Raw genomic sequence first — 25573 nt, forward strand, 5'->3', positions numbered from 1 at the left:
TGCCTACGGTTCAAGAAAAAGTGTTAAGCGGGAATTCCAAGTGCCCCAACCCCAAACTCCAACAGTTGGTAACCCGGACCCACTTTAGAGTTGAGAGGTCAAACCGGAATAAAGTTTCTTCCAGTCTCGCCTGCCCCCTTTCCTTGTGCTGATTGGTAACTGCAGTCTTCGCTGTCTGATTGGCGGAACGAACGCAGCGCGTAATTTAAAACATTGTATCAGTAACAAAGGTACACTTCGTGGGGGAAGTTGTGCTCTCCTACCGCCAAAACCCGGGTTCCGCGTCGGTGTGTGAGTGGGCTGGTACCAAAGGAGGAATAAGTGTCTCGTCTTCAGGTGAGTGTGCGACTGTGCTGGAGCCCAGCTGGGGTATTAATTCTTGCCCTCATTGAATAGGCTTTCAGAAAGCCGAGCTGCCGCCATTCCTTTTTTCTTAATACCTCTGTCCTCACTGTGGGCCTGGGGCGAGGCTGGAGAAGGAGCCTAGGGCTACTGACACCACCTCCACAACACGGGTAGGCGAGGCAACCCTACTTGGAACATGACCTGCTTTTAGAGCCGTATCTGTTCATTCCTGTTAGAGGTCGAAATGCCACCTCAGACTGGATTAAATGACTAACTCCTTCTCTTATCCCCTTCCCCTCTGGTAGTTGAAGGGAGAGGAAGTAGGGATTCAGGCAGAAACCAAAGTGTTCTGGGGCAAGGGAATTGTTTCTTACCTAGAATTTTCAGCCTCTCTGTCCCTTAAGGTCCTCCTCCCTACCCACTCTTGTCTCTTTTTAGACCTAAGCTCCCCCTGCTGTCATGTCGCAAGGGATCCTTTCTCCGCCAGCGGGCTTGCTGTCGGATGAGGAGGTCGTAGTCTCCCCCATGTTTGAGTCTACAGCTGCAGATTTGGGATCTGTGGTACGCAAGAACCTGCTGTCAGACTGCTCTGTCATCTCCACCTCCCTGGAGGACAAGCAGCAGGTAAAGGAGTTGGAGAGTGGCTTGGGGGCAAAAAGTGATATCCTCAGCCTACTAGTTGTCTATACTGAAAGTAGTATAAGGTCACTAGCTACTAAAGGGTCTAAGAGATCAATTCAAAATTAAGAGCATGACAAGTAAAAAATGTAGAATTGTTGTCTATAAGAACTGTTGTTTGCATTGCATTAATGAAATCACTCAAGTGCATATTATCAGTTAATCCTACGAGGGAAGGATGATGGTTATTTCTCCTTCACCACGAGGCCCAGACACCAGATCATACTTCCATTAAGTAGGTGGAATGTACAGTCAGGCTTTAGTATCAACTGTAGCTTCTATTTGTGGAGTCTTTCTGCTAGGCTGGGGTTTCTCATTATTGACACTTGGGACCAGATAATTATTTGTTATAGGGATCTGTCCTGTGCATTGTAAGATGTTTAGCAGCACTCCTGGCCTCTACCCCTAAATGTCAGCACCTTCCCTTTTGTAACAACCAAGAAACCTGTCCTGACATTGCTAAATATTCCTTGGGAGGGAAATGGCCTTGATTTGAGAACAACTCTACTTCGGAAAGCTCCTCTTTTATAGAGAAAGTTTCATGAGAGCAGAAGCCTTGATAGTGTCCCTCACTGTGGACTACCAGAGCCTCTTAGAGTTCCTGGGCCATAGTAGGCAGATCTCTAAGTATCTGTTGAAAGAATGAGGTGGGTGCTGTTATTAAGCCCATCTACAGATGAGGAAAGTAAGGCAAAGAATTCAAAGAACTTGTTCAAGTTTCTCATAGTTACTAAATGATGGGATTTGGACTCAATTCAAGTGTGTCCTGCCTCCATGGTGCTTAACTACTGGAATATCATATGCTGATTTTCATCCCAGTCAACCATTTCTAACTCAGATGATGTGGCAAGCCAAGGTTTTGCAGGATACTGAAGAGACAGGAAGGTGATAAAGTAGTGAAAAAGTCCATGTGAGTTGGAATGATTATGGAACAAAAGTGTAGCTGCTGCGGAGACATTTGAGGTGGAATGAGGGTAGCGTTAGCATGATTCTTAGGAACTGCTTATGCTTGCCCATCTGCTCAGAGATAACTGCTGAGATTAATCTAGTAGTTCCGCCCTGGAATTCTGCATAGGTTCCATCTGAGGATACGGAGAAGGTGAAAGTATACCTGAGGGTCAGGCCCTTGTTACCTTCAGAATTAGAACGGCAAGAGGATCAGGTGAGTGTCTGAGGAGGAGGATTCAAGCTGAATGATGCAGTACAGAAGGTTTCCAGGAATGTTTCCTTCTGTGTCAACTGTTTTCTCCCCCTTCTCAGGGTTGTGTCCGTATTGAGAATGTGGAGACCCTTGTTCTACAGGCACCCAAAGACTCCTTTGCCCAGAAGAGCAATGAGCGGGAATTGGCCAAGCCACCCACAAGTTCACCTTCTCCCAGGTATGGAGGTACTGGTTGTGGACAAGGGACCAACATGTAGGGCAGCTTTATTCCCTTTAGAAGGGAAGTTTTTATTTGATTGTTAACTCCTTATATGTGCATGTCTATATATTGGGGGACCCTTGTTATAAGCTAGTCAGTGTGACAAGTACTTTATGTGCATTAAGTCACAACTCTATTATTTTCATTATTGTCCCGATTTTCCTAACAAGGATACTGTGGCTCAGTGAAGGTAATGTTGCTAAAGCCATGTAGCTAGTCAGTAGTAAAGACTTGACTCTATTAGGTTGGTGCAAAAGTAATTGCAGTTTTTGCAATTATTTTTAACCTTTTAAACCGCAATTACTTTTGCACCAACCTAATAGATCCATCTATCTCCAAATCCCATGCTTGTGACTATTATGTTGCCCATTTTTTGTGTAGCATTGGACTTAGTTGAGAGCACTTCTTAAGTATTTGTTAATTTAGATGAAAATGGACTGGTTGAGTCCTCAGTGCTTAGGGAGCAGCTGGCAGCTCTGCAGGATGAAGCTGCTTGAGTATTGTCCAGAGCCAACCACCTAGGAAGAGATGCATCTGCTAGCTCTGCACAGGAGGCAAGTGGGAGATGAAGGATGGGCCTCTGAGAAATTGGGTCTGTCTCTAGATCTTTGGGCCAGAAGTCGGACAATCATCCTTCTTCAACATGACTGTGAAGGAGATGGTAAAGGACGTACTCAAAGGGCAGAACTGGCTTATCTACACATACGGAGTCACCAACTCAGGGAAAACCCACACTATTCAAGGTGAGTAATAGGTCCTCCAGGATTGCTGATTGACCTGTAATGATACAGTGGTACCTCGGTTCGAACGTCTCCATTGACGAACATTTCGGTTTACGAACGCCGTAAATTTTATGCACTTATGGTATCATTAGATAGTAAAATTCATGCTTAATTTGCAGTTTTAGGGGTTGATTTTAAAGGTCTGGAATGGATTAATCCATTTTGCATTATTTTCTATGGGGAACCCATGCCTTGGTTTTCGAACGTTTCAGAACTCGAATAGTCTTTGAAATGGATTATGTTCGAAAACCGAGGTACCACTGTATTGTCTTTGCTTTCTGGTGCTGCCAGCTGAGGGAGAAAGGCACTTACCTCAGCTATCCATCTTTCACATGCTTCCAGGTACTGCCAAGGATGGAGGGATCCTGCCCCGGTCCCTGGCTCTGATCTTCAATAGTGTCCAAGGCCAACTTCATCCAATACCTGATCTGAAGCCCTTGCTCTCCAACGAGGTAATCTGGCTTGACAGCAAGCAGATCCGGCAAGAGGAAATAAAGAAACTGGCCCTACTAAATGGAAGCCTCCAAGAGGTAAAGTATTAGTGTCCACAAATGAGGGGATGGGGGATAAGTCTCTGGAAAGTTTTGTACTTATTTTCTCCCTCGGCCCCTCAGGAGGAGCTGTCTACCTCCTTGAAGAGGAGTGTCTACATTGAAAGTCGGGCGGGTACTAGCACCAGCTTTGACAGTGGCATTGCTGGGCTCTCCTCCTCCAGTCAGTTTACCAGCAGTAGCCAGCTAGATGGTACGTACCATGACTGGGCTCTATGCCAAGTAATAATAGAAACCCACTCCCTGCTCGCAACAGCTGCCAGGGGTACAGGTCAGAGGTTGCAACCTGAGCTCTGCCTGCGGAGGCCCCTGCAGGCCAAAGGGAAGGTGGACTACTCTATCCTGTACATTTGCTTCTTCCCCAGAAACAAGTCACCGATGGGCACAGCCAGACACTGCCCCATAAGTGTCCCTGCAGACATTCGCTTCTTCCATCTGGATTTCCTTCTTTGAGATCTACAATGAAACTGCTTTATGACCTGTTAGAACCACCTAGCCAGCAGCGCAAGAGGCAACTCTGCGGCTATGTGAGGATCAGAATGGCAATCCCTACGTGAAAGGTATGGGAAAGCAGGGAGGCTGGCCATGAACCCTGGAAGGGATTTTGGGAGACCAGGAAAGGTTAGGTGCTCCCATCTTATGTATGTTCTTCTCTCCTTGGTCTCAGATCTCAATTGGATTCATGTTCAGAATGCTGAGGAGGCCTGGAAACTCCTGAAAGTGGGTCGTAAAAACCAGAGCTTTGCCAGCACCCACCTGAACCAGAACTCTAGCCGTAGGTGAGTAGGTTGTGAGTCAACCCTTCACTGTATTCCATGAAATACTAGTCCTCTGCCTGGGTATGGAAGATGTGCAATGACTTTTCTCTTTTAACTTTTAGTCACAGCATCTTCTCCATTCGGATCCTGCATCTTCAAGGGGAAGGGGATTTAATCCCCAAGATCAGTGAGTAAGTTTTTCCATTTAGAAATTTGGTCAAATCTATGGTGATGGAAGAACTGACTCCGGGTGGTGAACACACAATGGGATTTATAGATGATGTAATGCAGAATTGTACACCTGAAATTTATGTAATTTTACTAACAATTGTCACCCCAATAAATTAAAAAAAAAAAAAATTGGGCTTCTTGGCTATAAATGGTAGTAGGGGGAAGGAGGTCGTCAGAGGAATCACTTCTGTTAGATTCTTGCTCCCCTTCCTTGGGTAGAGATTCTTGGTGGGTTCTCCCTCTCCAGAACTATGAGGGGCTGGGGGGGCCTTATGTCAGATCCTGTCTGTCATTTAAGGTTGTCACTCTGTGATCTGGCTGGCTCAGAGCGCTGCAAAGATCAGAAGAGTGGTGAGCGGCTGAAAGAAGCAGGAAACATTAACACTTCTCTGCACACCCTGGGCCGCTGTATTGCTGCCCTGCGCCAAAACCAGCAGAACCGGTGAGCTTGACTGAAAGCCTTGGGCTGGGATGGCCTGGAGCTCTGTGATTTACTAAGAAACTTCCTGGTCACTGGGGATGATGCTAGGATACCCAAGGGCTGGAATTCTGCTCACAGCTCTATTGTCTCTGATTCCGTGCCAGGTCAAAACAGAACCTGGTTCCCTTCCGTGACAGCAAGCTGACTCGAGTGTTCCAAGGCTTTTTCACAGGCCGAGGCCGCTCCTGCATGATTGTCAATGTGAATCCCTGTGCATCCACCTATGATGAGACCCTTCATGTGGCCAAGTTCTCAGCCATCGCCAGCCAGGTAAGAAGCTGTAGTATAGGTACAATGGTTGTACTCATTTTGGACTGGTACCTTTATTTAAGAAAGCTAGTAGGGGCTAGTTATGGATTCAGTTAAGATTTTTTTTCTCCTGCTAGCTTGTGCATATTCCACTGGTGCAAATGGGATTCCCATCACTACATTCATTCATCAAAGAACACACTCTGCGGTCATCTCCCAGCTCAGAGACAGGAACTAAGACAGACCTAGGCCTTGATGACGACATTGAAAATGAAGCCGACATCTCTATGTATGGCAAGGAGGTGAGAATGCAAGAAAGCTTTGGTGCGGAAACTTGATGGCTACATTTTCCATGCTGCCCTTCAAATGGGCCTGTGCCTTTTGGGGAGCCATCTGATGAACTCTGACCTATGTGTCCCTCCTAGGAGCTCCTACAGGTAGTGGAAGCCATGAAAGCACTGCTTTTGAAAGAACGGCAGGAAAAGTTGCAGCTGGAGATGCACCTCCGTGATGAAATTTGCAATGAGATGGTGGAACAGATGCAGCAACGCGAACAGTGGTGCAGGTACCAGCTGATTGACCCCTCTGGTTTGTCACTGGACCAGAGAGTGGGAAGTAGACACTAGGATGGAGTTGTGCCTCCAGATCTGTCCTCCAAGCTCAGTCACAGAATCATCACTCACTTTTCTTTTCTCCTCTTTCTGACAGTGAACATTTGGACACCCAAAAGGAATTATTAGAAGAAACATATGAAGAGAAACTAAAGATCCTCAAGGAGTCACTGACGAGTTTTTACCAAGAAGAGCTTCAGGTGAGTTCCCCTGAACCAGCCCCAACTGGCTACTCAGTTTCCTGCTGCCTGCAGTAAACAGATTTTATAAACTGGTAGGGGCAGGAATGTGTAACTCACTTTTATCTAGTACCCTTAGTGCTCTGTATGTGTTAGTCTGTGTTTGGTGAATTTTTTAAGGGTCTGGTTGGCCAGGAAATGATATAAGTGCTAACAAACAGGCTTTCAGGATGTATCAGGGAAGGTTTTTGTCCCATTTTTCAGTCACCTGCTCCTGCAGTGTTTGTCTGACTATGGATGCCTTCTGCTTCCCTCTTAGGAGCGGGATGAGAAGATCAAAGAGCTAGAAGCTGTAGTCCAGGAAGCCAGGCAACAGCCAATGGCCCATCAACAATTAGGGTCTGAATTGTCCCTGCGGCGCTCACAAAGATTGGCAGCTTCTGCCTCCACGCAGCAGCTCCAGGAGGTTAAAGCTAAACTGGAACAGTGCAGAGCAGAGCTAAACTCCACCACTGAAGGTGAAGGAGAGTGGACAGGAAGCATAACAGTGGCTCAGGAAGATCTGTTCTCCAAACTTGGGCCTTTTGACACCAATTCCAACATAACTTCCTTAACTCTGAGCTACATTCCCCCTCACCTTTCACTCCAGGATGCACGTGCCCTCACTTTTTATATTTGTTGCAAGCTACTATTAACTCAGTTAAAGAGTTAAGTCCAAGGTTAGAAAGCCTACATATTGAAGTTTCTTGTTTCCTTCCCTCAGAGCTACAGAAATATCAGAAAATGTTAGAACCACCACCATCTGCCAAGCCCTTCACCACTGATGTGGACAGGAAGTTAGAAGAGGGCCAGAAGGTAATCACCTTTCTCTATTACCAAAGCTCTTACTACCTCAGGCTGTTTTCCAACACTGTATCCCTGCCCTGGTTCGTGTGAGGCTAAGATGTTTTTATGCACAGTCCTGGAGAGTGGTGACCTCACTTGGCTGCCTAGTCTCTAGTTTTACTTCTCTATGAATGGCTGGCTGACTCCTCCAGATCATGATGCTGGTTGATCCTGGCCAGCTTAGTTACTACTCCTCCTTTTTTTCAGAATATAAGGCTGCTGCGGACAGAGCTTCAGAAACTTGGCGAGTCTCTCCAATCAGCAGAAAGAGCCTGTTGCCACAGCACTGGGGCAGGAAAACTTCGCCAGGCCTTGACCACTTGTGATGACATCTTAATCAAACAGGTTAGGGCAGCCTATATATCCCCCTTCCATCAGCCCACTCCACAGTATATATGAGAAGGAATGAGGAGCCGAAGAGAAAGGTAAAGATTTTCAGGCTAATCTTATAGTGAGGGGAATTCCTCTTCCTTACAAAATAAAATTAACTAGTCACTGTGCTAATTTATAGGCATTTTCTCTGTTACAACAATCCTAAGGTAGATAGTATCACATTTCACCCAAGATGCTTAGATTGTAAGAAACTATTATTTTATGTACCACTAAGACAAAACACTAACAATTAAGCTATGACATTTGTCATCAGTAAATACATCCTGATTCTAGAGATATTAAGATGTAAAAGAAAAAATACATCGTAGACTAAATATAGAAACAGGAGGTTAACTTATTCAAGCTCATATCACCTTGTTAGAAAATGTCTTTTTATCCAATGCTGTTTGAGTCTTATACTCCCTATTCAATTATAAGCTCTAACCTTAAAGAGTTAATCTTTATAAATATAGTTTAACTAGTACTGGATGACATGTATTACCTTGCCTTCTTATTTCTCTAATATATCAGACATAAATGTTTCCTATAACTCTATTGATCTTCCTTAGGATCAGACCCTGGCTGAGCTGCAGAACAACATGATGCTAGTAAAACTGGACCTTCGGAAGAAAGCAGCATGCATCGCGGAGCAGTATCATACCGTGCTAAAACTCCAAGGCCAGACTTCTACCAAAAAGCGCCTTGGTGCCAACCAGGAAAACCAGCAACCAAACCAACAGCCTCCAGGAAAAAAACCATTTCTTCGAAACTTACTTCCCCGAACACCCACTTGCCAAAGCTCAACAGACTGCAGCCCTTATGCTCGGCTCCTGCGCACACGGCGCTCCCCTTTACTCAAATCTGGGCCTTTTGGCAAAAAATACTAAGGCTGTGGGGAAGGAGAGAGCAGTCATTGCCCTGAGGTGGGTCAGCTGCTCAAGCTTAAGAAATAGGTCTCTTTTAAGCTTCACCATATATACCTGGAACTCTATCCAGCATGCGATATTCAGACACTAGTTGTCCCCCCTCCTGTAATATAATCACCTGTGTAATCTCACACTTTTTTACTTATATGGTTTCTATGCACACAAAAGTTATATTAAATAAAGATATTGTTCACATTTTTATTTGAATTCCAAATTTAGCAAAATCATTAAAACAAATATAAAAAGGCAGAAAAGTTGAAAATCAAACACCATTCAGGCCCATGGGAACCTTGCACAGGAATGGCAATAGAAAGCAGTAACTAGTGTACTGCAACCTAAGAAAGCTTGGAAAGAAACGAATTCAAGGGACATTAGATATTCTAAACCTTCCTTAATATAAAATGAAGTGAGTGGGTAACTTGTTCTAGAAATAAGAACAAAGAAAGGCTGGGCCTAGAGCTCAGACTAATCCATAGCATCTACTGTACAAATTCATTACAGCAGACATAGTATAGTCATAGCATATTATCTCCTACTGAATATACATGCACAGGCCTGAAACCCTCCAAGAGCACATCCAAGAAATGATTCCCTTTACCTTGTCTCATCAGATAAAGGCTGAAAAGAAATTCTGTTGGGAGAGAAGGAAAATAAACAATCGCATCAAAAATACCTATTGAAACAGACCAGCTTGAAGTGAGTTTATTCTTATCTGTACAGTCACCAGATATTCCCAAATGTCCATGAAATTATCTGTAATCCTGTCTCCTTGCTTTGCTTTAGTAGGGGTATAGATAACTGTAGACATCTCATGCCCTCGGTGGGGCCCTTCAGTTCTGTGCTCACTGAGACTCTTGCCCCTTTTTTTATCCCACTCTAGTAAGTTACTTCCAATTTGAAAGCTTCCAGGAGACTTTTCAAAACCATGTTTTGGAAGAATGTCTCCCTAGAGTAAGAACAAATGTATAGCTTCACTCCATTTAATCCCAGTCTCTGACATCAGAATAGTCACACTCAGCAAATCCAAGAAGGACGAGGTCATGTCTATCCAGTGCTCTGACCTTCCCAGGGTATCCAATGCCCCTACTGTCAACAGAGGGTAGAATGGCAGACTTTTCTCCCTTGCTCACCTCTCTAAAGAACTCTTCCACTCCCAGCATCATTAAAACTTTGTTCTGTAGCCTTGCCTGTGCTAAAGTGCTATTAAAGGGACATTTTGCGGCGGGTTGGGCGTCTGGGAAGAAGTCCAAGATCTGTAGCCACTCTGAACAGAAGAAAGACAGAAGTGCTTCTAACTGGCAAAAGACAATGTCTCTTCCTGCCAGGATTCTTCTGTCTACTCTGAAGGTGATTCTATAAACTCCCCAAGGAGCTGTTTCCATCTGATAAGAAGCTAAGGGCCTTGGAAGAAGACATGGCCATTTTTTTATATGGAGGTAAGGCTCTGGCAATGTGCTAGCTTGAAAGCAGTTACTATGGTGTGACTGAAGACAGGTTGAGTGGAGAGACTCTGCGTGTGGGAGTGTTGTTAGCAGACAGTGAAGCCGGGAGGAAAAAGGGAGCAGGCATCTCGGTGGAAGGAATCTCGCCTTGGTTCCGAAGCTGCAGGATTTGCCGGAGCAAGGCCTTACCTTCTTCCCGGGTCTGAAACAAAGGCAACTGTTTCAAAATATGGTCAAGGCTGGTCTAAAAAACAGGTTCTAAAATACTGATATGTAAGTTCCACAGATCAAGGTAGCCTTTCCACTTACTTTCTTAACCACTTTCTCAGATCTTTACCTCAGATCACGGTAAAGATCTTATTTCGAGCCTAAAATCCAAACCGTTTATTAAAGAATTTATACTCACATCATTGAATGCACAACACTTTTGGGCACAAGTTGAAGCTTCATCCCACAGCTTGCACTTAAAATAGTACTGTGCCAGATAGCGGAAAGCAGTGCTCTCCTCCAAGTGTTCCACTATTTCCTAGAGAGGGAAAGCAGGAATGACTGAGGTGGTAAGAATAAGATTGGCAACCCAGTTCTCCTACTCATACCCCACACACATACCCCACAGGAATAGATATCTTGGATATATTTGATGTAACATTGGGCAGCCTGTTCTGACTCAGTCAACTGTTCATGAAGCCTACAAAAGAAATTGGTCTTTAAGCACAAATCAGAACTCAAAGCAAGCTAGTGATAAAAAGTAAAAGCACACAAGACCAAAAAAAGACAAAACTTAGACAAGTACAAATTTTGACATAAATGCCACACTGGGATCCAGAATTAGTGCCCAGATGTGATGGTTATTTTATCAAAGCTTAGAATAATTAACTGTTACTGGTGATGGAGGGAGAGTTAGTAAATACTTAACGATAACACACCTTTGCAGAAATTCTCTGGTAATACCAAGTGAGATTAAAAAAACATACCAAGCAATTTAGATTTGTTTCTAAGAATTCAGAAAAGAACTGGCAGGAATGAAATCACATTTAAGAACTTCTTTGTCGACTATTTCTGAGTTATTCCTTATTTTCCTGGTCCTTATTAGGAGGAGATCAATACTTAAAGTAGTTTTCCTAGACTGCTCTGACATGAAAATTTCATTTCATTTCGTTCAATTCATTCTTGGCCCCTTGCCTAATAGGAAAGCAATTCTCCCTTCAAGAGAAATGGCATTCTCTAGAGTCAAGACGGCTAAATTTCCGGACCAGCATACATACACCCTGCTACATCCCCACACTCATATAGACTTTAGAGCATGCAGGACCCACCATACCAGAGAAGCCAAAAGAAATATCAGTAGCATTTCACTCCTTTCACTCACTTTGCCAGTTTCACCAGAGCCATTTTCTCCACATCGCCCACAGCGTAAGCTCTCCAATAACACTGTCAAAAAAATAAACTGGTCACTCTTTGACCAATGCCCCATGTGCCATGATTAATCACATAAAGGCTCAGGTCCTACAAGCCTCCTGGAACTCCATATCTGCAGGATGCAAGGCATTTTCACTAAATCTGATAGGTCCAGGCTGTGTACTGACATTCCCACTGATGATGTCACCCCCACTTTGTTTTTTAGCCTATGCACCCCTAAATATTCAGATTTCCCTATATAGATACACCAGAATGAAGGAAAGTTAGAGCACAGATAGCCCAATCCTTCATCCGAACAGCAGATTTCCACTCAAATTCTCCAGGACCCAATTTGAGGTACCTTTTTGGCTTCCACTAGCTGATTGAGTTTTTCATAACATTCTCCTAAAGCAACCAGCATACGAGAATCATTGGGCCTGAAAGAGAATAGGAACAGGCAGTTTGAGCAAGGACTTTATAGAGAACTAGAGTCCTCCCGTGACAAACCACCGCCACCATCACTACAGTCGTCCCCACTTGTCCGCAGTTTCACTTTCCAGTTTCAGTCACCGCAGTCAACCACGGTCCAAAAATATTATTAGGTGGGTGCAAAAGTAATTGCGGTTTTTGCAATTGTTTTTAACCTTTTAAACCGCAATTACTTTTGCACCAATCTAATAAATGAAAAATTCCAGAAATAAACAATTCTAAGTCTTACATTGCACACCATCCTGAGTAATGTGATGAAATCCATCCAGGACATGAATCATGAATCCACACTGTGTATACTATCTGCCAGTTTAGTCACTTAGTAGCCGTCAAAAGAAAAAGTATCAGCCCTTCCCACAACAAACACTGTCAAGTGGCCAGACTTACCGAAGCTGGTGGGCTCGCCTGTAATAATAAAGGCAATAAAATGGCATCTTAAGGATTTCATAGGTCTGCCCAAGGCCATACCAGGCTCTGTAGTCCCGCTTATTGACCTCAATGGCATGTCTAAGAAATGGAAAAGAGACTGGTAAGAGGGCGGAATCAAGGTTAGTGACTTGCAGGCTCAATAAAGGCTCCTAACATCACAGCCACCTGCTCCACCTCACCCCCCAACTAGCTCACCTATAAGCCTGAATAGCGGCAGATGTGTTCTTCATTTCCATGTACTCATGTCCCATCAGTGTCCAGGCCCCAAGATACCGAGGATTCAATTTCAAGGCTCTCTGGAAATATAAGGCTGCTTTCTCATGCTGAGAACGCAAACTATAATAATTGCCTGATTGAAAAACAAAGCAAACAAACAAAATATATATATGCACTTACACGGTGGGAAGTTCACAAACTTAACTGTCTCATCTGTGTATTTGTGTGTGTGTGTGTGTGTGTGTATAAAACTAGAAAGGTAAAAATAAAAGTCTACTAAAATAGATGGCACTCCTCAGAGTGGGCATGAAACCATAACCCATTCCCCCAAAGTCCTTGCAGAATAGCCAAATTGTACACAAGGGGCATATCATCATTCCTTTGAGAAATATGTATCATCTATCACACAGTCTGGTTTTTTTTAAAAAGTATTCCCTAACACTGCAAGTTTTTCTTCATTTTATTTCATCTGGATATAGTATTTATACACATATTTTCTTAACAAAGGGTAGGAAATTCCTAGTTAGCTCTAGATTGGTGGTTTTCCAACAATATTCTTAGGGTTCTGAGGACGTACCTCAAGGGTGAAATAGGTAGAGTTTTGAACTCCCTTCTCCCATGGAAATCAAAGCAGTTTTATTATCATTGGTCTTAAAAAGAGCCAGTGAAATATTTTAGGATTCTGTGAAAGATTTTATTTGAAGAAATGGTTTAATGATTGACATCTGTCTTATGTCAATCGGTAAATGGATAAACAAAATGTGGTATATAGCCAAACAATGGAATACTAGTCAGCAATAAAAACAAAAGAACTATTAATACATGCTACAATATGTATGAACGTCAAAAACCGCTAAGTGAAAGAAGCCTTACAATAAGGCTAAACACTCCAAGATTCCATTTGTATGAAATTTCTGGAAAAGGCAAAACTATAGAGATAGAAGACAGATCTGTGGCTGCGAGGGGATGGGAGTGGGACTGACTGTAAACAGACCCAAGGAAACTTTTTGGGGTGATGTGATGTTCTAAACTGGATTGTGGCTATGATTACACAACTGTATACATTTACAAAAACTCAGGAACTATAAATTTAAAGCAGGTGAATTTTATGGTGTGTAAATTATACCCCCAAAAAGCTATTTTTTTAAAAAAAAAAGAATAAATTAGAGCTATACCAAGACTTGAAGGGATTTTTTTACACGATGTTGTTGAAGGACAAATGTAAAATGTGGAGAAATGTATATAACACAATCCTATTTTTGTAAAGCAAACATCCCATTAAACCCCACATATGTGTATATACATTTTTATGTGATATGGAACATACTAACATAAGTATCTTGAAGGAAGGAAGCAGCAAGCCAAAAAAAAACCCTGCACTTCAAAATATCTCCTTTATGTATAAACTGCATGTGCATAAAAAAAAATAAAAAGATAAGTTTAGATGTATGTATACTAACTTGCAGAGATCATGATATACTGTCAAGTGGAAAAAGCAAACTGCAAAGAAATTATATAGTATGATTCCATTTTCATAAAAACCAAGTAACAAAACCTCCTTATGTTTTTTTTTCTTTAATCGGTCTAGATTCAGCTGTTAGTTTGATTCGGGAGAAATCATTTATGGCAATTGTCTGTATCCTATACCTGATCATTTAAGTTCAAGTTCATGTTCACTATACTGGGCAACTTACATTATTATAAGGACTTTGTACATATTAATTTATTTAACCTTTGCAATAAGAGAAGCTTCTACTATTATTATCACTTTATGAATGAAGAATTACAGCACAGAGAGCTTAGGTCCAAGGTCACTCAGCTAGTTAGTAGCAGAACCAAGACCTAAACTTGGGCAGTCTGGTTCCAGAATCCAAATCTTAACTATGCTCTATGCTGATACATACATACATATATACATATCTGCATCTCAGAGATTGGAACTCCAGAAAAGACAAAGAAGGAAGCAATCAATTCACATTAAGCCATAAAGGCAGAAGAAACAACTAAACAAGTATGAGATTCTTGTCATCACTCTTTTCTTAAGTTGTTTCATTCTCTCTTAGGTCTTCAGTTTCTTTTTTTCTGGGGAGAAAGTGAAAGTTCCTTTCACGTCCTCTGAACTGGCTCTAATGTGAAAGCTGAAGTGTATTTTGTGTCATATCTAATGTTTCTTAATTTTTAGGGCAGGTGGGCTGAATTCAATAGACATTTATTGATCATCTGTCAGGAACTTTGCTGGGTATTACAAATATACTGAGAAAAAAACAAACACAGTTCACTAAGGAGTTCACCCGAAATGATTATTAAACGAACAAGAAATTCCTAAATCATTACTCTTAATGTGTATGTCTCCTTTGATTTTAACTGGTTTTAAGTCAATAGGTTAAAAAAAAGAACTGCTCATTATCTCCCCTACCTCTATTTCCTTTCTTCATGTAAAGGGCATTTTTATCAATCTGGTTACCCAGTCACCAATTCCTGTTTCTTCTACTTCCTAAATATCTTCTAAATCCAATCGCTTCTCTCCATTCCTCCCACCAATACCTCCTCATCTTAGGCTCTCACCAGCCCTAGACTGGATTATTTCAAAAGCCCCTAGTCTTCCCCTTTTTCGAATCCTCCCAGCACATTGTCTCCAGTCACCATTTAAAAATGAAAATCTGAAAACTGTCATCCCTCTCTGATTTCAAATCCTTCAGAATATTCCTACTGCCTTAAGAATAAAATCCAAACTTTCAGCAAGACATAAAAGGCTCTTCAAGCTCTGGCCCCTTTTTGTACATTCCCACCTCCCACTCCATGCTTCAGGATGCTGAACAATTTCCAGTACAATGTCTGTTTCCCACTTCAATGCCTCTGCATTACAATGCCCTTCCCAAGTCAATCTTCTTCCTTATTGAACTGTTTCACTACTGCCCATCCTTCAAGCATCACCTTCCCTAATGTCAGACTGGACTACATACCTTTCCTACGGACTCTCTTAGCATTCTACGTTTACTTCAATCTCAACAATCAATCCACTGTATTGCAGTTGTTTCCTTATTGGCCTTCCTCAACAGGCAATTAGGATATGTACTGCAATACAAAGCACAGTGCCTGGCACGCAGAAGATGCTTGAAGGTGTTTTCTGAATAAATTGGAGTTCCACCCTCACCTTAATGGACTTTATACTTTATTCATAATGCCCTGATACTGAAAAGGTCAGTTGTTCCTACTCTTACCTATGTTCCCATGGGACTTATTACGTTTTTTTTTAATGCTTATTTCCCATACTAGACTACAACTTCCTCAGGGGCTTGAAATATTTATTGAATGATTAGTAAACTGAAATTCTATCAGTTTATTAACAACATCCTGACCTAGGGAGGTACGAATGTACGATCTTGATGCAGTGTCACCAAACACCCAGAAACGGATATCTCCCTTTCATCTCCAGGGAACCTAGGCTTTCAATAACAACCAACCAAGCTTACATTTACCCAGCAGTGGCCACTCATCTGTTTATGTCAACTGATTATCGATCACACTGGTGTGGCCAAATACATAGGACCATGGTTCTCAATGAGGGATGATTCTGACCCCAAGAGTTACTTAGCAGTATCTGCAAACATTTTGGATTGTCACAACTGGAGGAAGGGAGCTAATGGCATCTATAGGTAGAGGCTACGGATACTGCTAATATCCTACAATGCATAGGACAGCCCCTCACAAAAAAACTGCTGTCCAAGCTGTCATTAGTGCCAACACTGACTAAGACACCCTGATACAGAGAAACATTTCATAGGACTGGGAATTCTTACAAACATTTTAGTAATACTAAAGTTTAAAATATACACACTTTTGATACTCACTTTTCCACTGTTTATTACAGAGGAATAGTTGCACAAACATGCAAAAATAAATGTACACATACTCAGATGTTTCCTGAAGCAGTTTTTATATTTACAAAACATTGGCCACAACTTATAGAATACAAAATAATAAAATAAAAATGACGGCACATCTACATAATAAAATACTCAATAGCCATCAAAAATACAAATCTAATCAAATATATGGTGATGGAAGGAGAACTGACTCTGGGTGGTGAACACACAATGTGATATATAGATGATGTATTACAGAATGGGACATCTGAAACCTATGTAACTTCACTAAGAATCATCACCCCAATAAACTTTAATTAGAAAAATAAATTAAATAAAATGTAATATTTAAAATGAAAAAAAAGAAACAAATCTAAATGTATTAACATGAAAACATGGAGAAGATATACTGTAAAGTTAGAAAAAAAGGAAGTTACAAAGCAATAGGTATAATGATATTGTTTTTCCAAGAAAACTGTATACACACACCCACCCACACACACACATTTTAGTATTCACACAGAAAAATATTCTGGAGTCATGTTCACTAAACAATCTTGGGAGTAGGATTACAGTGAGCTTTCACATTCTATGGTATATAATTTTGTTACCTTTGACTTTTATATTGTTGGTATTTTTACATTTATATTACTTACAATAAAGATAAATTTTAAAAGAAAAATATAATGACTCTTACCAATTACACAGCATGTTTCTACACGGTATTTATCAATCTCACAGAGGTTGTGAGCCAGATAACTCAACTCAGATTTCATGCTCTAGAAGAAAAGAGAAAGACAATCTAAGCATGAAAAAGGAAACGCCTAAATTACTTTTCTTGTAGCTAATGCAACTGGATGACAATCCAACCCAGATGAAAGCACAAAAGAACTTAATCAAGTCCAAGTAAAGGAAGCAGCTCACCCTGACATAAAGAAGATTGGAGAATGTGTCCATATTTTCAATCCTGTAAGGGTCTTGTTTCCTTAGCTCATTAAAAATAGAGAGGGCTTTGTCGATATCTGCAGAAAGAAGATAGTTCAGGAAACACAGTGCTATTTCAGGGTTGATGGTATTTTATTTTGTCCTTATTCACTCACCTCTGATATTGTGATAGGCAACTGCAATTTGGGAAACAATATATGAGCTCTTAGAGAAGCCCACATCAATGAGATTCTGATACTTTTGCAGGGCCTCCTCTATCAACTGCAACTCTGTGTATATATGAGCCAGAAAAAACTCTTTCATCCAGGTGTCTGGCAAAGACAGGAACTTCAGCTGGCAGCAGGAAAGAGAGGAACACATTTAATATACTTTGACCTCTCTCCCAAATGAACACGAAGGAACTATTTTTATTGTCTAAAGGTCTTTATCACCAAAATTTTATTAGAGCACTTAACAATGACCACAAGGCAGTTCAGTTATTAGGCCTTACAAGCACAATAGGGAGGAATGCCTACTGGAGGAAGGCTTCAAAGAAAAGATAGGATTTGAGGTGAGTCTTGGAGGACAGGTAGACTTGAATAGAAAAAAAGGGAGAGGAAGAGTAAAAAGACATTCTAGGTAAGGACAAGGACATAAATAAAGGAAAAGGAGTCATGATGAGTGTGAGTAGAGGATAAAGAAACTAGCTTAGTTTGAGGGGAACCTTTATGTTGGGAAGTAGTGGGAAAATAAGACTGAACTGGTAGGGTGGGTCCTATGGTGCAACAGTAAATGGGATGCAACAGGAAACCACCACATTTTTTTCCAAGAGAATGACATGATGACATGGGTGATTTAAGAATAAACTTGGACATAAGGCATAGAGTCACTGGAACTGTAACAGCCATATACGATGTCAGAGGGGTAGTAGATTGGGGGAGGGCAGGTTATCACTTTGTGAGGGGTATAAATGTCTAACTATTATATTGTTTTGTACACCTAAAACTAATAATAATAAAAAAAATAAGCTCTTATTTCCAAGGATACCTTGGAAATAAGAGTATAAAAATGGGAAAGCTAGAAAGAAAGTATTACTTAGAAGGAATCCAAATTGGAAATGAAAACCAAGATGGCAAAGGAAACCAAGAGAAAGACATGCAAGAAGAAACCATAGCAATGTCTAGTGACTGAGTAAAGGGAGATAAGAGACAAATATGACTCTAAGGCATTCAGACTGGGTGTCCTGAGAAATAGTGATGCTAACGAGAGTCTATCAAGTTGGGAGGAAGAACGAGAATCTGGTAGGTAAGGTGAGAAATTTGGTTTTGTGTATTTTGAGTTCAGACATAAAACAAACTTTCAGTGAAAATCTAGTAGGCAAATAGAGATAGGTGAATACAAGTAAACCAAGATAAGATTTCAGACATGGATTTAGTAGCATATATCATTATTGGGGGGAAATTAATCAGCCTTTGGCTCTTTAGAGCAAACAAAAGGAAAAGTGCTATCACTTTCATTAACTACTGAAGAACAGCAAAGTAAACACTATAGACAATGTCCTCTAATAATGACTAATAAAATATTACAGTTTATAAAGCAACGTCATATACGTTATTTCATTAATTAACAAATCTCTAAATCTTTAGAGTCCTATGAGAGCTCAGCAGACTTTAAAAATGTTTTTACGGGGTGGTTGGTTAGCTCAGTTGGTTAGAGCATGGTGTTGATAACACCAAGGTTGCTGGTTCGACCCCCACATAGGCCACTGTGAGCTGCGCTCTCCTTAAAAAAATAAAATAAAATAAAATAAAAACGTTTTTAATACAGTCTTTGCTATCAGAGAAACCTTTACTATAGCAACTTTGGAATTAGGAAATTATCATAGCATTTGGTCTATAAAACAATTCACAGTAAAACTTAAATGTGAAAACATGAATATGAAAAGATACCCAAGTACAAGTGGATGCAAATCCAACAGCAACTACCGAACAAGAGCTAGACATGTATCTTTCAATTGAAGACCTGAATCCCAACAGTGAGAGAGACGAGAGAAGGAGCAAAGAGCTAGCTGTAATCAAAGGCTTAGCAAACCTCTCTCCCCCCACCCCATTATTACAGAATTACAAAGACTTGGAGCACAGGGTTTTTCACATAGCTTATCTCAATTTACCATCTCTTTGTCTGTAATCAAGTTACAGAGTTCTAGCCAGGCTCCCCAATGCAAAGGCAAAACATGAGTAGCCTCCACAAACACATCAATGGCCTCTTTCACCAAGTCCAGTTTTCGAAGCACAACACCATACCTAGGAAAGAAGGATTAATCACAGAAGTTAATGCTCTATAACATCTCTCTTTTACTCAGGAGAATATGTTATAGAAAGTTCCAAATTACTCTAACACTTACAGATAAAGGCCAAATCCATCAAGTTCCCGAGCCTGGTGTTTTTTGCTGAGCTCCACTCTCAATTCTCTAAGAGCCTCATTTTTTACTTGTCCTTTTTCCAGAGGGCCTACAAAAGAAACAAAGTCTCTGATCTAAGAGAAGACTGCTGGTCTTCATTTCATAGACCTAGATAATCCCTTTGGCATCAACCAGTTACACCTGAAACTTCTAGCAAACACTCACAAGTTCTCAATGATATCTTACACAATTCATTTACTTTATTCCAAATATCACAACTGGTAACTGGTCTGCAATTATATTTTGTTAGGCTCACACAGGTTTTTTAAATTTTGAATTAGTTACCAATGTTTAAAAATCAGAAGCCTCAACTAAAAATCTGAATTTCCAGCTTCAGGATGCAGAGAATGGGGTAGAGCCAAAGAAAGAAAGCCCTGACCACACTAGGCCACAAGGCAGCCCTCACTGGAGCTGGGTGACAACCAGCCAATTGTGCTCTCCAATTTGCAACAGTCCTCTTCAGACCACTTCACACATTTATATTACTTGTCTGGCTCCTGTAGGCATTTGTGTGTGCAACCCCTGCTTTAATCCAAAAAGTAAGAGAAAGAAATTCATACCTAGGCTATCAACTGTTTCATCGTCCTTCTTCTTTTCTCCAGACTGTAAAAGAAAATCATCAAATAGGTATTTTTTCAGTTTATTCTGAACTTGTTCTAAAACTAGCAGCTTGATTCTACCTAAAGGGCCCAAGTACAACGAAAACGGCACCTCCCATTGGTCACTAATTTTAAACAACTATTCAGGGGCTCCCACTGGTCAAATCTGGAATAATTTGGGCACAAAAATAATTAAGTACAATAATGAATTACAAACCATTACAAATATAGGAATCCTTATCTGATACCACATAAATAGAAAAGTAAATGGAGAAGGGGAGGGAAGGCTCTTGGTTAGAGTAGAATGCCAAGTGGTGAATAGTAAATGTGGAAAGAGTGCTGGAGAGGAAAATCATCATTTTGCAAGATATGAAGAACACTTTAGGGCCAGCCAAATGGCTCAGGTGGTTGGAGATCCATGCTCCTAATGCAGAGGTCACCAGTCTGATACCCACATGGGCCAATGAGCTGCGCCCTCTACAGCTAAGACTGTGAACAACAGCTCTCCCTGGAGTTGGGCTGCGGTGAGCAGCCAGAGGTTGGCATGAACTGCCACAGGCTACTGTGTGCTGCCATGACTGGCAGGCTGCCATGGCGCTCCTAATACCAGCATGGGCCAGGGAGCTGTGTCCTACACAACTAGACTGAGAAACAACAGCTTGAACCGGAGTAGGCTTGGGAGGTAGAAGAGGGGGGTTGGGGGGTGGAGGGGGTAGGGGGGCTGGGGGTTTGGGGGGTTGGGAGGTTGGGGGGGTGGGGGGAGAGAACTCCAAATCAGGAATGAAAAAAAAAAAGAATACTTCAGGTAAGAATTAACAATGGATTTCCTGACTAATGCGTATTTAGGTTGTTGACTTTTTTTTTTGTCTATTACAAATAATACTTCAATGAAAAGCCCTGTATATATATCCCTGTGCACATATTGAACTATTTTCATTGAACAAGTTTTTTAAAGTAGAACTGTTTGGTCATAGCATTCCAAATTGACCTACTCTGCCAAAATTGACTTCCAAAATGGCTGTACGAACTTTTACTCCTAAAGTCGGGTCTACGGCCCCACACCTTTGTCAATAATGAATATTATCAATATTTTTAACATTTTTTTATATTATCATTCTTTTTATTTTACTTATGACATCTTCTTTATTATTGTAAAGTATTAAGTACATTTACCAAATAGATTATTGTTAAGCTATTTAAAAGATTTAACTTTTTCCACCTGGCTCTAAATGTGGATGCTTCCCTGAAGGTAAATGGCCCTCACCAGATATCTAGAATACATGTACAGGAAATAGGCTTTCTTGCTATTGCATCCATGCAGGAAATGTGCTGCCCGATCATACTCTTTAACATCAAAGTAAGCTTTGGCCAGTGTGTAAGCATCCATATCCTGGGCATCCTCCTGAAAAAGAGACAAATTTATGTAAGTGGTTGGGAACAGGACACCAAAGTTCTAGTCAAAGAGGCATATTCATTAATACCAAGATGTAAGAAAAAATAATTATGTTTCTCCTCCCGAAAACCTGATAGATTTATTTATCTACTTATTAATGAAGTAAGGTTATAGAACCTTTTTTTTTCCAAAATAAAAAGTTGGGGAAAATGAAACTTTAAAAAACTAAACCAACACACTCAGAAACTTGTATTGTTTCTGCAAATGTAGTGAGAAGTTGCACAGGCTTTAGCATTAGGGACCTGGATTCAAATTCTGACTCCTTGATTTACTGGTTTCATGACCTTAGCAGGGAAGTTAACTTAGCTTCCTTGAATATTCAAGTCTCCATCTGTAAATTGGAGCCAGTAACACAGATTCGATATGAGGAAAAAGTGAAAAAGTCATGGAAAATGTCTGGCATATTTGATATTCCCTTCCTTCTTTAGGCTTTTAGATTCCTACATAAATGCAATATATTGTGCAATTATTTATACTTTTTGTATTTCAAGAAAGTTTTGGTATGTTAGTATTGCAAAAAGCATAGAACACAGCTATTAGCCTCTATGTAAAAAAATGCATATTTAGGGGCCGGCCGGGTGGCTCAGGCGGTTAGAGCAATATGTTCCTAACTCCAAAGGCTGCCGGTTCGATTCCCACATGGGCCAGTGGGCTCTCAACCACAAGGTTGCCAGTTCAATTCCCCGAGTCCTGCAAGGGATGGTGGGCTCCAGCCCCTGCAACTAAGATTGAACACGGCACCTTGAGCTGAGCTGCCGCTGTGCTCCCAGATGGCTCAGTTGGTTGGAGTGCGTCCTCTCAACCTCAAGGTTGCTGGTTCAACTCCCACAAGGGATGGTGGGCTGTGACCCTACAACTAAGACTGAAAGGACAACAACTTGACTTGGAAAAAAAGTCCTGGAAGTACACACTGTTCCCCAATAAAGTCCTGTTCCCCTTCCCCAATAAAATCTTAAAGAAAAAAAAGCGCATATTTAAGTTAAAAACATACAATCCCCCCAAATTCTAGAGATAAATTGATTAAAACTTTAATAATTTAATTCTCCTCATCCTTCTTGCACCAAATATTACCAGCACAAAACTAGAACCAAAACATATTCAGCGTTTTTTTCATTGGATAAACATGTCTTAACAGTGCCCATTCAGCTTAGGATTCAGGTGGCCCTTTTCACATCCACTCACTATTTATTTCTTCCCCTGCCCTCTCTCACCTGCATTATACCTTTTGGAGTAGGAAATAGTCATTATTTTTAAGTGGGGGTAAAAAAAAAATCAAGAAATGGCATCTTTGGGAATAACAAAATGAGTTATGACGAAAAGGATTCAGACTGCACAGATTGTGCAAACATATGTACTACGGATCATACATAAAACATATTCATGTCATTTAAGTCTCTCAATAGCCCCATACAGTATATACTATTAACCACATTTCACAGATGAGGAAACTATGGCTCAGGAGGTTAAGTAAGTGGCCAGTGTGGCTGAGATTTGAACACAGAGCTGTCTGAATCCAAAGCCAGTTTCGCTCTTCTGTAAAAACCTTTGCTTCTTCTTATCGTTAGGAATATTGTCTACGATGGGTTACAAAATCAAAAGGCTGAACTCTTAATGACTGTTTACCAATTCTCTCCAGCTTAAGAGCACCACCAAATCCTTCGAAGCTCAACAGAACCACTCATATAAAATCGCTTAAAACACCCAGGTCTTTAAATGCTTGAATTCCCTCTACAAACATTCCTGCTAAGCATTCTGCTGCTCCCCTCCAGTGACAGGTCACTCAGTACCTCTTGGGTTGATGGGAAGCGTTTGCTGTGAAGAACTCCTTACCTCTGTAATAGGAGGAGGCGGCTGCAGCTCGGCCAGAGGCAACGCCGGAAGGGAGAAGGCCAACTCCGCGGACCTGGAACACCCCCGCAAACTGAATCAGCTCCAGAAGACCCCCAAGAGCAAGGATCCAAGCCCGGTCCCTTCCGACCCCAACATCTCACCATTTGCTACTGTGCAGTAGGCCTCGCTCCCGGGTAAGGCCGGCGATGAGTAGCAGCTGCTTTTTAATTTCTCGCAAATTTGAGAAATCGCCACTCGCTGACAAAACCTGTACCACCGGAGCCGTCAGGGCCACCGGGACTACAGTGGGGTTCGCAGCCATTTCCCTGTCTCGGCCACTCCAGCCAATCACCAGCGACAATACTAGCTGTGCGTCTGCTCCCAAAACGTCGGGCTGTTATTGGTGGGCTCTTGCTCCAGAAAAACCAATCAGAGACCTCACTTCTCTGTACGTCACTAAGAGGCCGGGAAAGAAGAGACAACTACATTCCCGATTGGCCAAGAGCTACTGGGGCGGGAAAGTTAGAAGCAGGAAAGGGAGGGGAAAAAGACACGATTTCTCGGCGGGACAGAGAAGAATATGTGACTGGGAAAGGTGGACTGGGAAGGTGGCGTGGGAGTAAGGGGCAAGAAAAAGTGCAGAAGGTGGAGTGCCCTGTACCTTAAGGGTGATGTGATTGGATGAAAGAGTGTAGTTATGAGCAGATCCTCTGCCACTGGATAACCAAGTGATGCATGTATCTAGCAAAGATGACCCGTATAGTACTCTGGATTTTTTCTTAAAGTAGGGAGATCTACGGCCACAGGTGGAAAATTCTTCCTCTTTAGCCACCTTTTCTTTCTTACTCCAGGGTGGAAAAGATAGCTAACATTAACTGAAGGTTTGTCCTGTGACAGGTTGTGTACTTTTACAAGTATAATGTAGTTTGACCCTTAAAACACCTAGTATAGGATATTCGTATCATCCCAATTTTACAGATTAAAAAAATGGAAGCTCAGCGAGTTTCTATCACTTCCAAGAAGAGTCTAGATTATAACCTAGCTCTAACTCCAAAGTCCAGTGTTCTTAAACATTACGTGAACATTTTCAATTTTTTTGTTTTTAGCCCTTTTGTAATATATGATTTTACCAATTAGTTTGGGAGTTTTTTGAACTTTTTGTTATATGGAAGTGATTTTAGGTGAAGCATGTGTTTTAGATGAATATATATTATTAAAGATCGTATTACAAAGTCAACTATTGCACCGTAAGACATATTAAGGCAAAATTCTTTTTTCTTGTTTCACAAGTAATGCACACTTTATATTTGTTTTAAATTTAGAACTTAAAAAAAGCATGATCTATTAGCAAATACAAAAATTACCTTATATCATACATCTACTCGTGTATATTCTGAATATAAACTGAATAAATACACGTAGAATGAAATGTAACTGTTTATGGTGACAAGGGGAGAATTCTGAGATGTCCAAAATTAAATTACAGTAGGCCAGATGGTGGAAGAAAGACAAAAAAGGGGTTAATCAGTTAACAACTGCAATGCAAAATCAACATAAGACTGCTTGCACTCCTTAGCGTATTTTGGAATTATTAAATTAACTTCCAGGTGACTATTTCTGAAATTATCTAAAAAGAAAGACTAGCCAGGCACTGTGGAATCCCAGGAGCCTCTGCTTCTTGTTTACACATGAGCTTTAGGGACTTTGGTGCAGAGCCTATCCCAGAACTAACCCCATTCACCTTCTCCCATCCCCTTTGTCTATAGCTAATGTGAATCCTTTCAGAAGTTTACATCTTCCCCCACTACTTAATGTTATAAAAACCCTTGCAAAACTCCGACATGACATGTTGTCTTTCCTACCTAGCCATGCTGCTTGTGGTTTAGACTCCAGGCCCCAAGACTGGTCTTTTTTTGCTAGCCATGGCCTAATAAAGCCTTTCTTTTAAAAATACTTGAAGCTGTGGAAGGTACATTTTTTTGTTTAACAATGGCATT

At 41.1% G+C, this 25573-nt stretch overlaps 2 protein-coding genes across 3 annotated transcripts; one reads left to right on the forward strand and one right to left on the reverse strand.

Moving 5' to 3' along the window:
• Positions 1 to 216: 216 nt before the first annotated feature.
• KIF20A (kinesin family member 20A) lies at positions 217 to 8716 on the forward strand. Its single transcript, XM_033096610.1, is given in 22 exon segments — positions 217 to 336; positions 784 to 969; positions 2099 to 2185; positions 2284 to 2359; positions 2362 to 2402; positions 3049 to 3187; positions 3569 to 3756; positions 3841 to 3970; positions 4143 to 4243; positions 4245 to 4287; positions 4290 to 4337; positions 4445 to 4556; positions 4658 to 4726; positions 5065 to 5208; positions 5352 to 5517; positions 5634 to 5798; positions 5922 to 6061; positions 6205 to 6307; positions 6606 to 6804; positions 7050 to 7141; positions 7379 to 7516; positions 8113 to 8716. Coding segments are annotated over 21 exon segments (2664 nt in total). The 5' UTR covers positions 217 to 336; positions 784 to 804; the 3' UTR covers positions 8431 to 8716.
• CDC23 (cell division cycle 23) lies at positions 8654 to 23914 on the reverse strand. Of its 2 annotated transcripts, XM_033096611.1 has the most exons (16): positions 23738 to 23914; positions 23577 to 23649; positions 21558 to 21695; positions 20255 to 20297; positions 19638 to 19743; positions 19404 to 19536; positions 17410 to 17587; positions 17234 to 17331; positions 17007 to 17088; positions 12423 to 12576; positions 12186 to 12305; positions 11671 to 11746; positions 11281 to 11342; positions 10521 to 10599; positions 10318 to 10437; positions 8654 to 10113 (listed from the first exon to the last, which is right to left on the reverse strand). In XM_033096611.1, exons 1-16 carry the CDS (start codon positions 23896 to 23898, stop codon positions 9943 to 9945), a joined length of 1794 nt encoding a protein of 597 aa, XP_032952502.1. In that variant the 5' UTR covers positions 23899 to 23914; the 3' UTR covers positions 8654 to 9942. The 2 variants fall into 2 exon arrangements, with proteins under 2 accessions (XP_032952502.1, XP_032952504.1); XM_033096613.1 differs by lacking the exon at positions 23577 to 23649 and having other exon boundaries at positions 8864 to 10113; positions 23738 to 23869.
• Positions 23915 to 25573: the final 1659 nt, after the last annotated feature.

The sequence above is a fragment of the Rhinolophus ferrumequinum genome, chromosome 24, assembly GCF_004115265.2.
Source record: "Rhinolophus ferrumequinum isolate MPI-CBG mRhiFer1 chromosome 24, mRhiFer1_v1.p, whole genome shotgun sequence".
Lineage (NCBI taxonomy): Eukaryota > Metazoa > Chordata > Mammalia > Chiroptera > Rhinolophidae > Rhinolophus > Rhinolophus ferrumequinum.

Bases quoted from the DNA above. Each gene is read 5' to 3' on its own strand.
- CDC23 (XM_033096611.1), bottom strand. From the start codon at position 23,898: ATGGCTGCGAACCCCACTGTAGTCCCGGTGGCCCTGACGGCTCCGGTG. The intron at 23,650-23,737 runs GTGAGATGTTGG...GGGGTGTTCCAG, and splicing joins CTACTGCACAGTAGCAAATG to GTCCGCGGAGTTGGCCTTCT. The intron at 17,588-19,403 runs GTAAATTGAGAT...TCCTGCTGCCAG, and splicing joins TGATTACAGACAAAGAGATG to CTGAAGTTCCTGTCTTTGCC.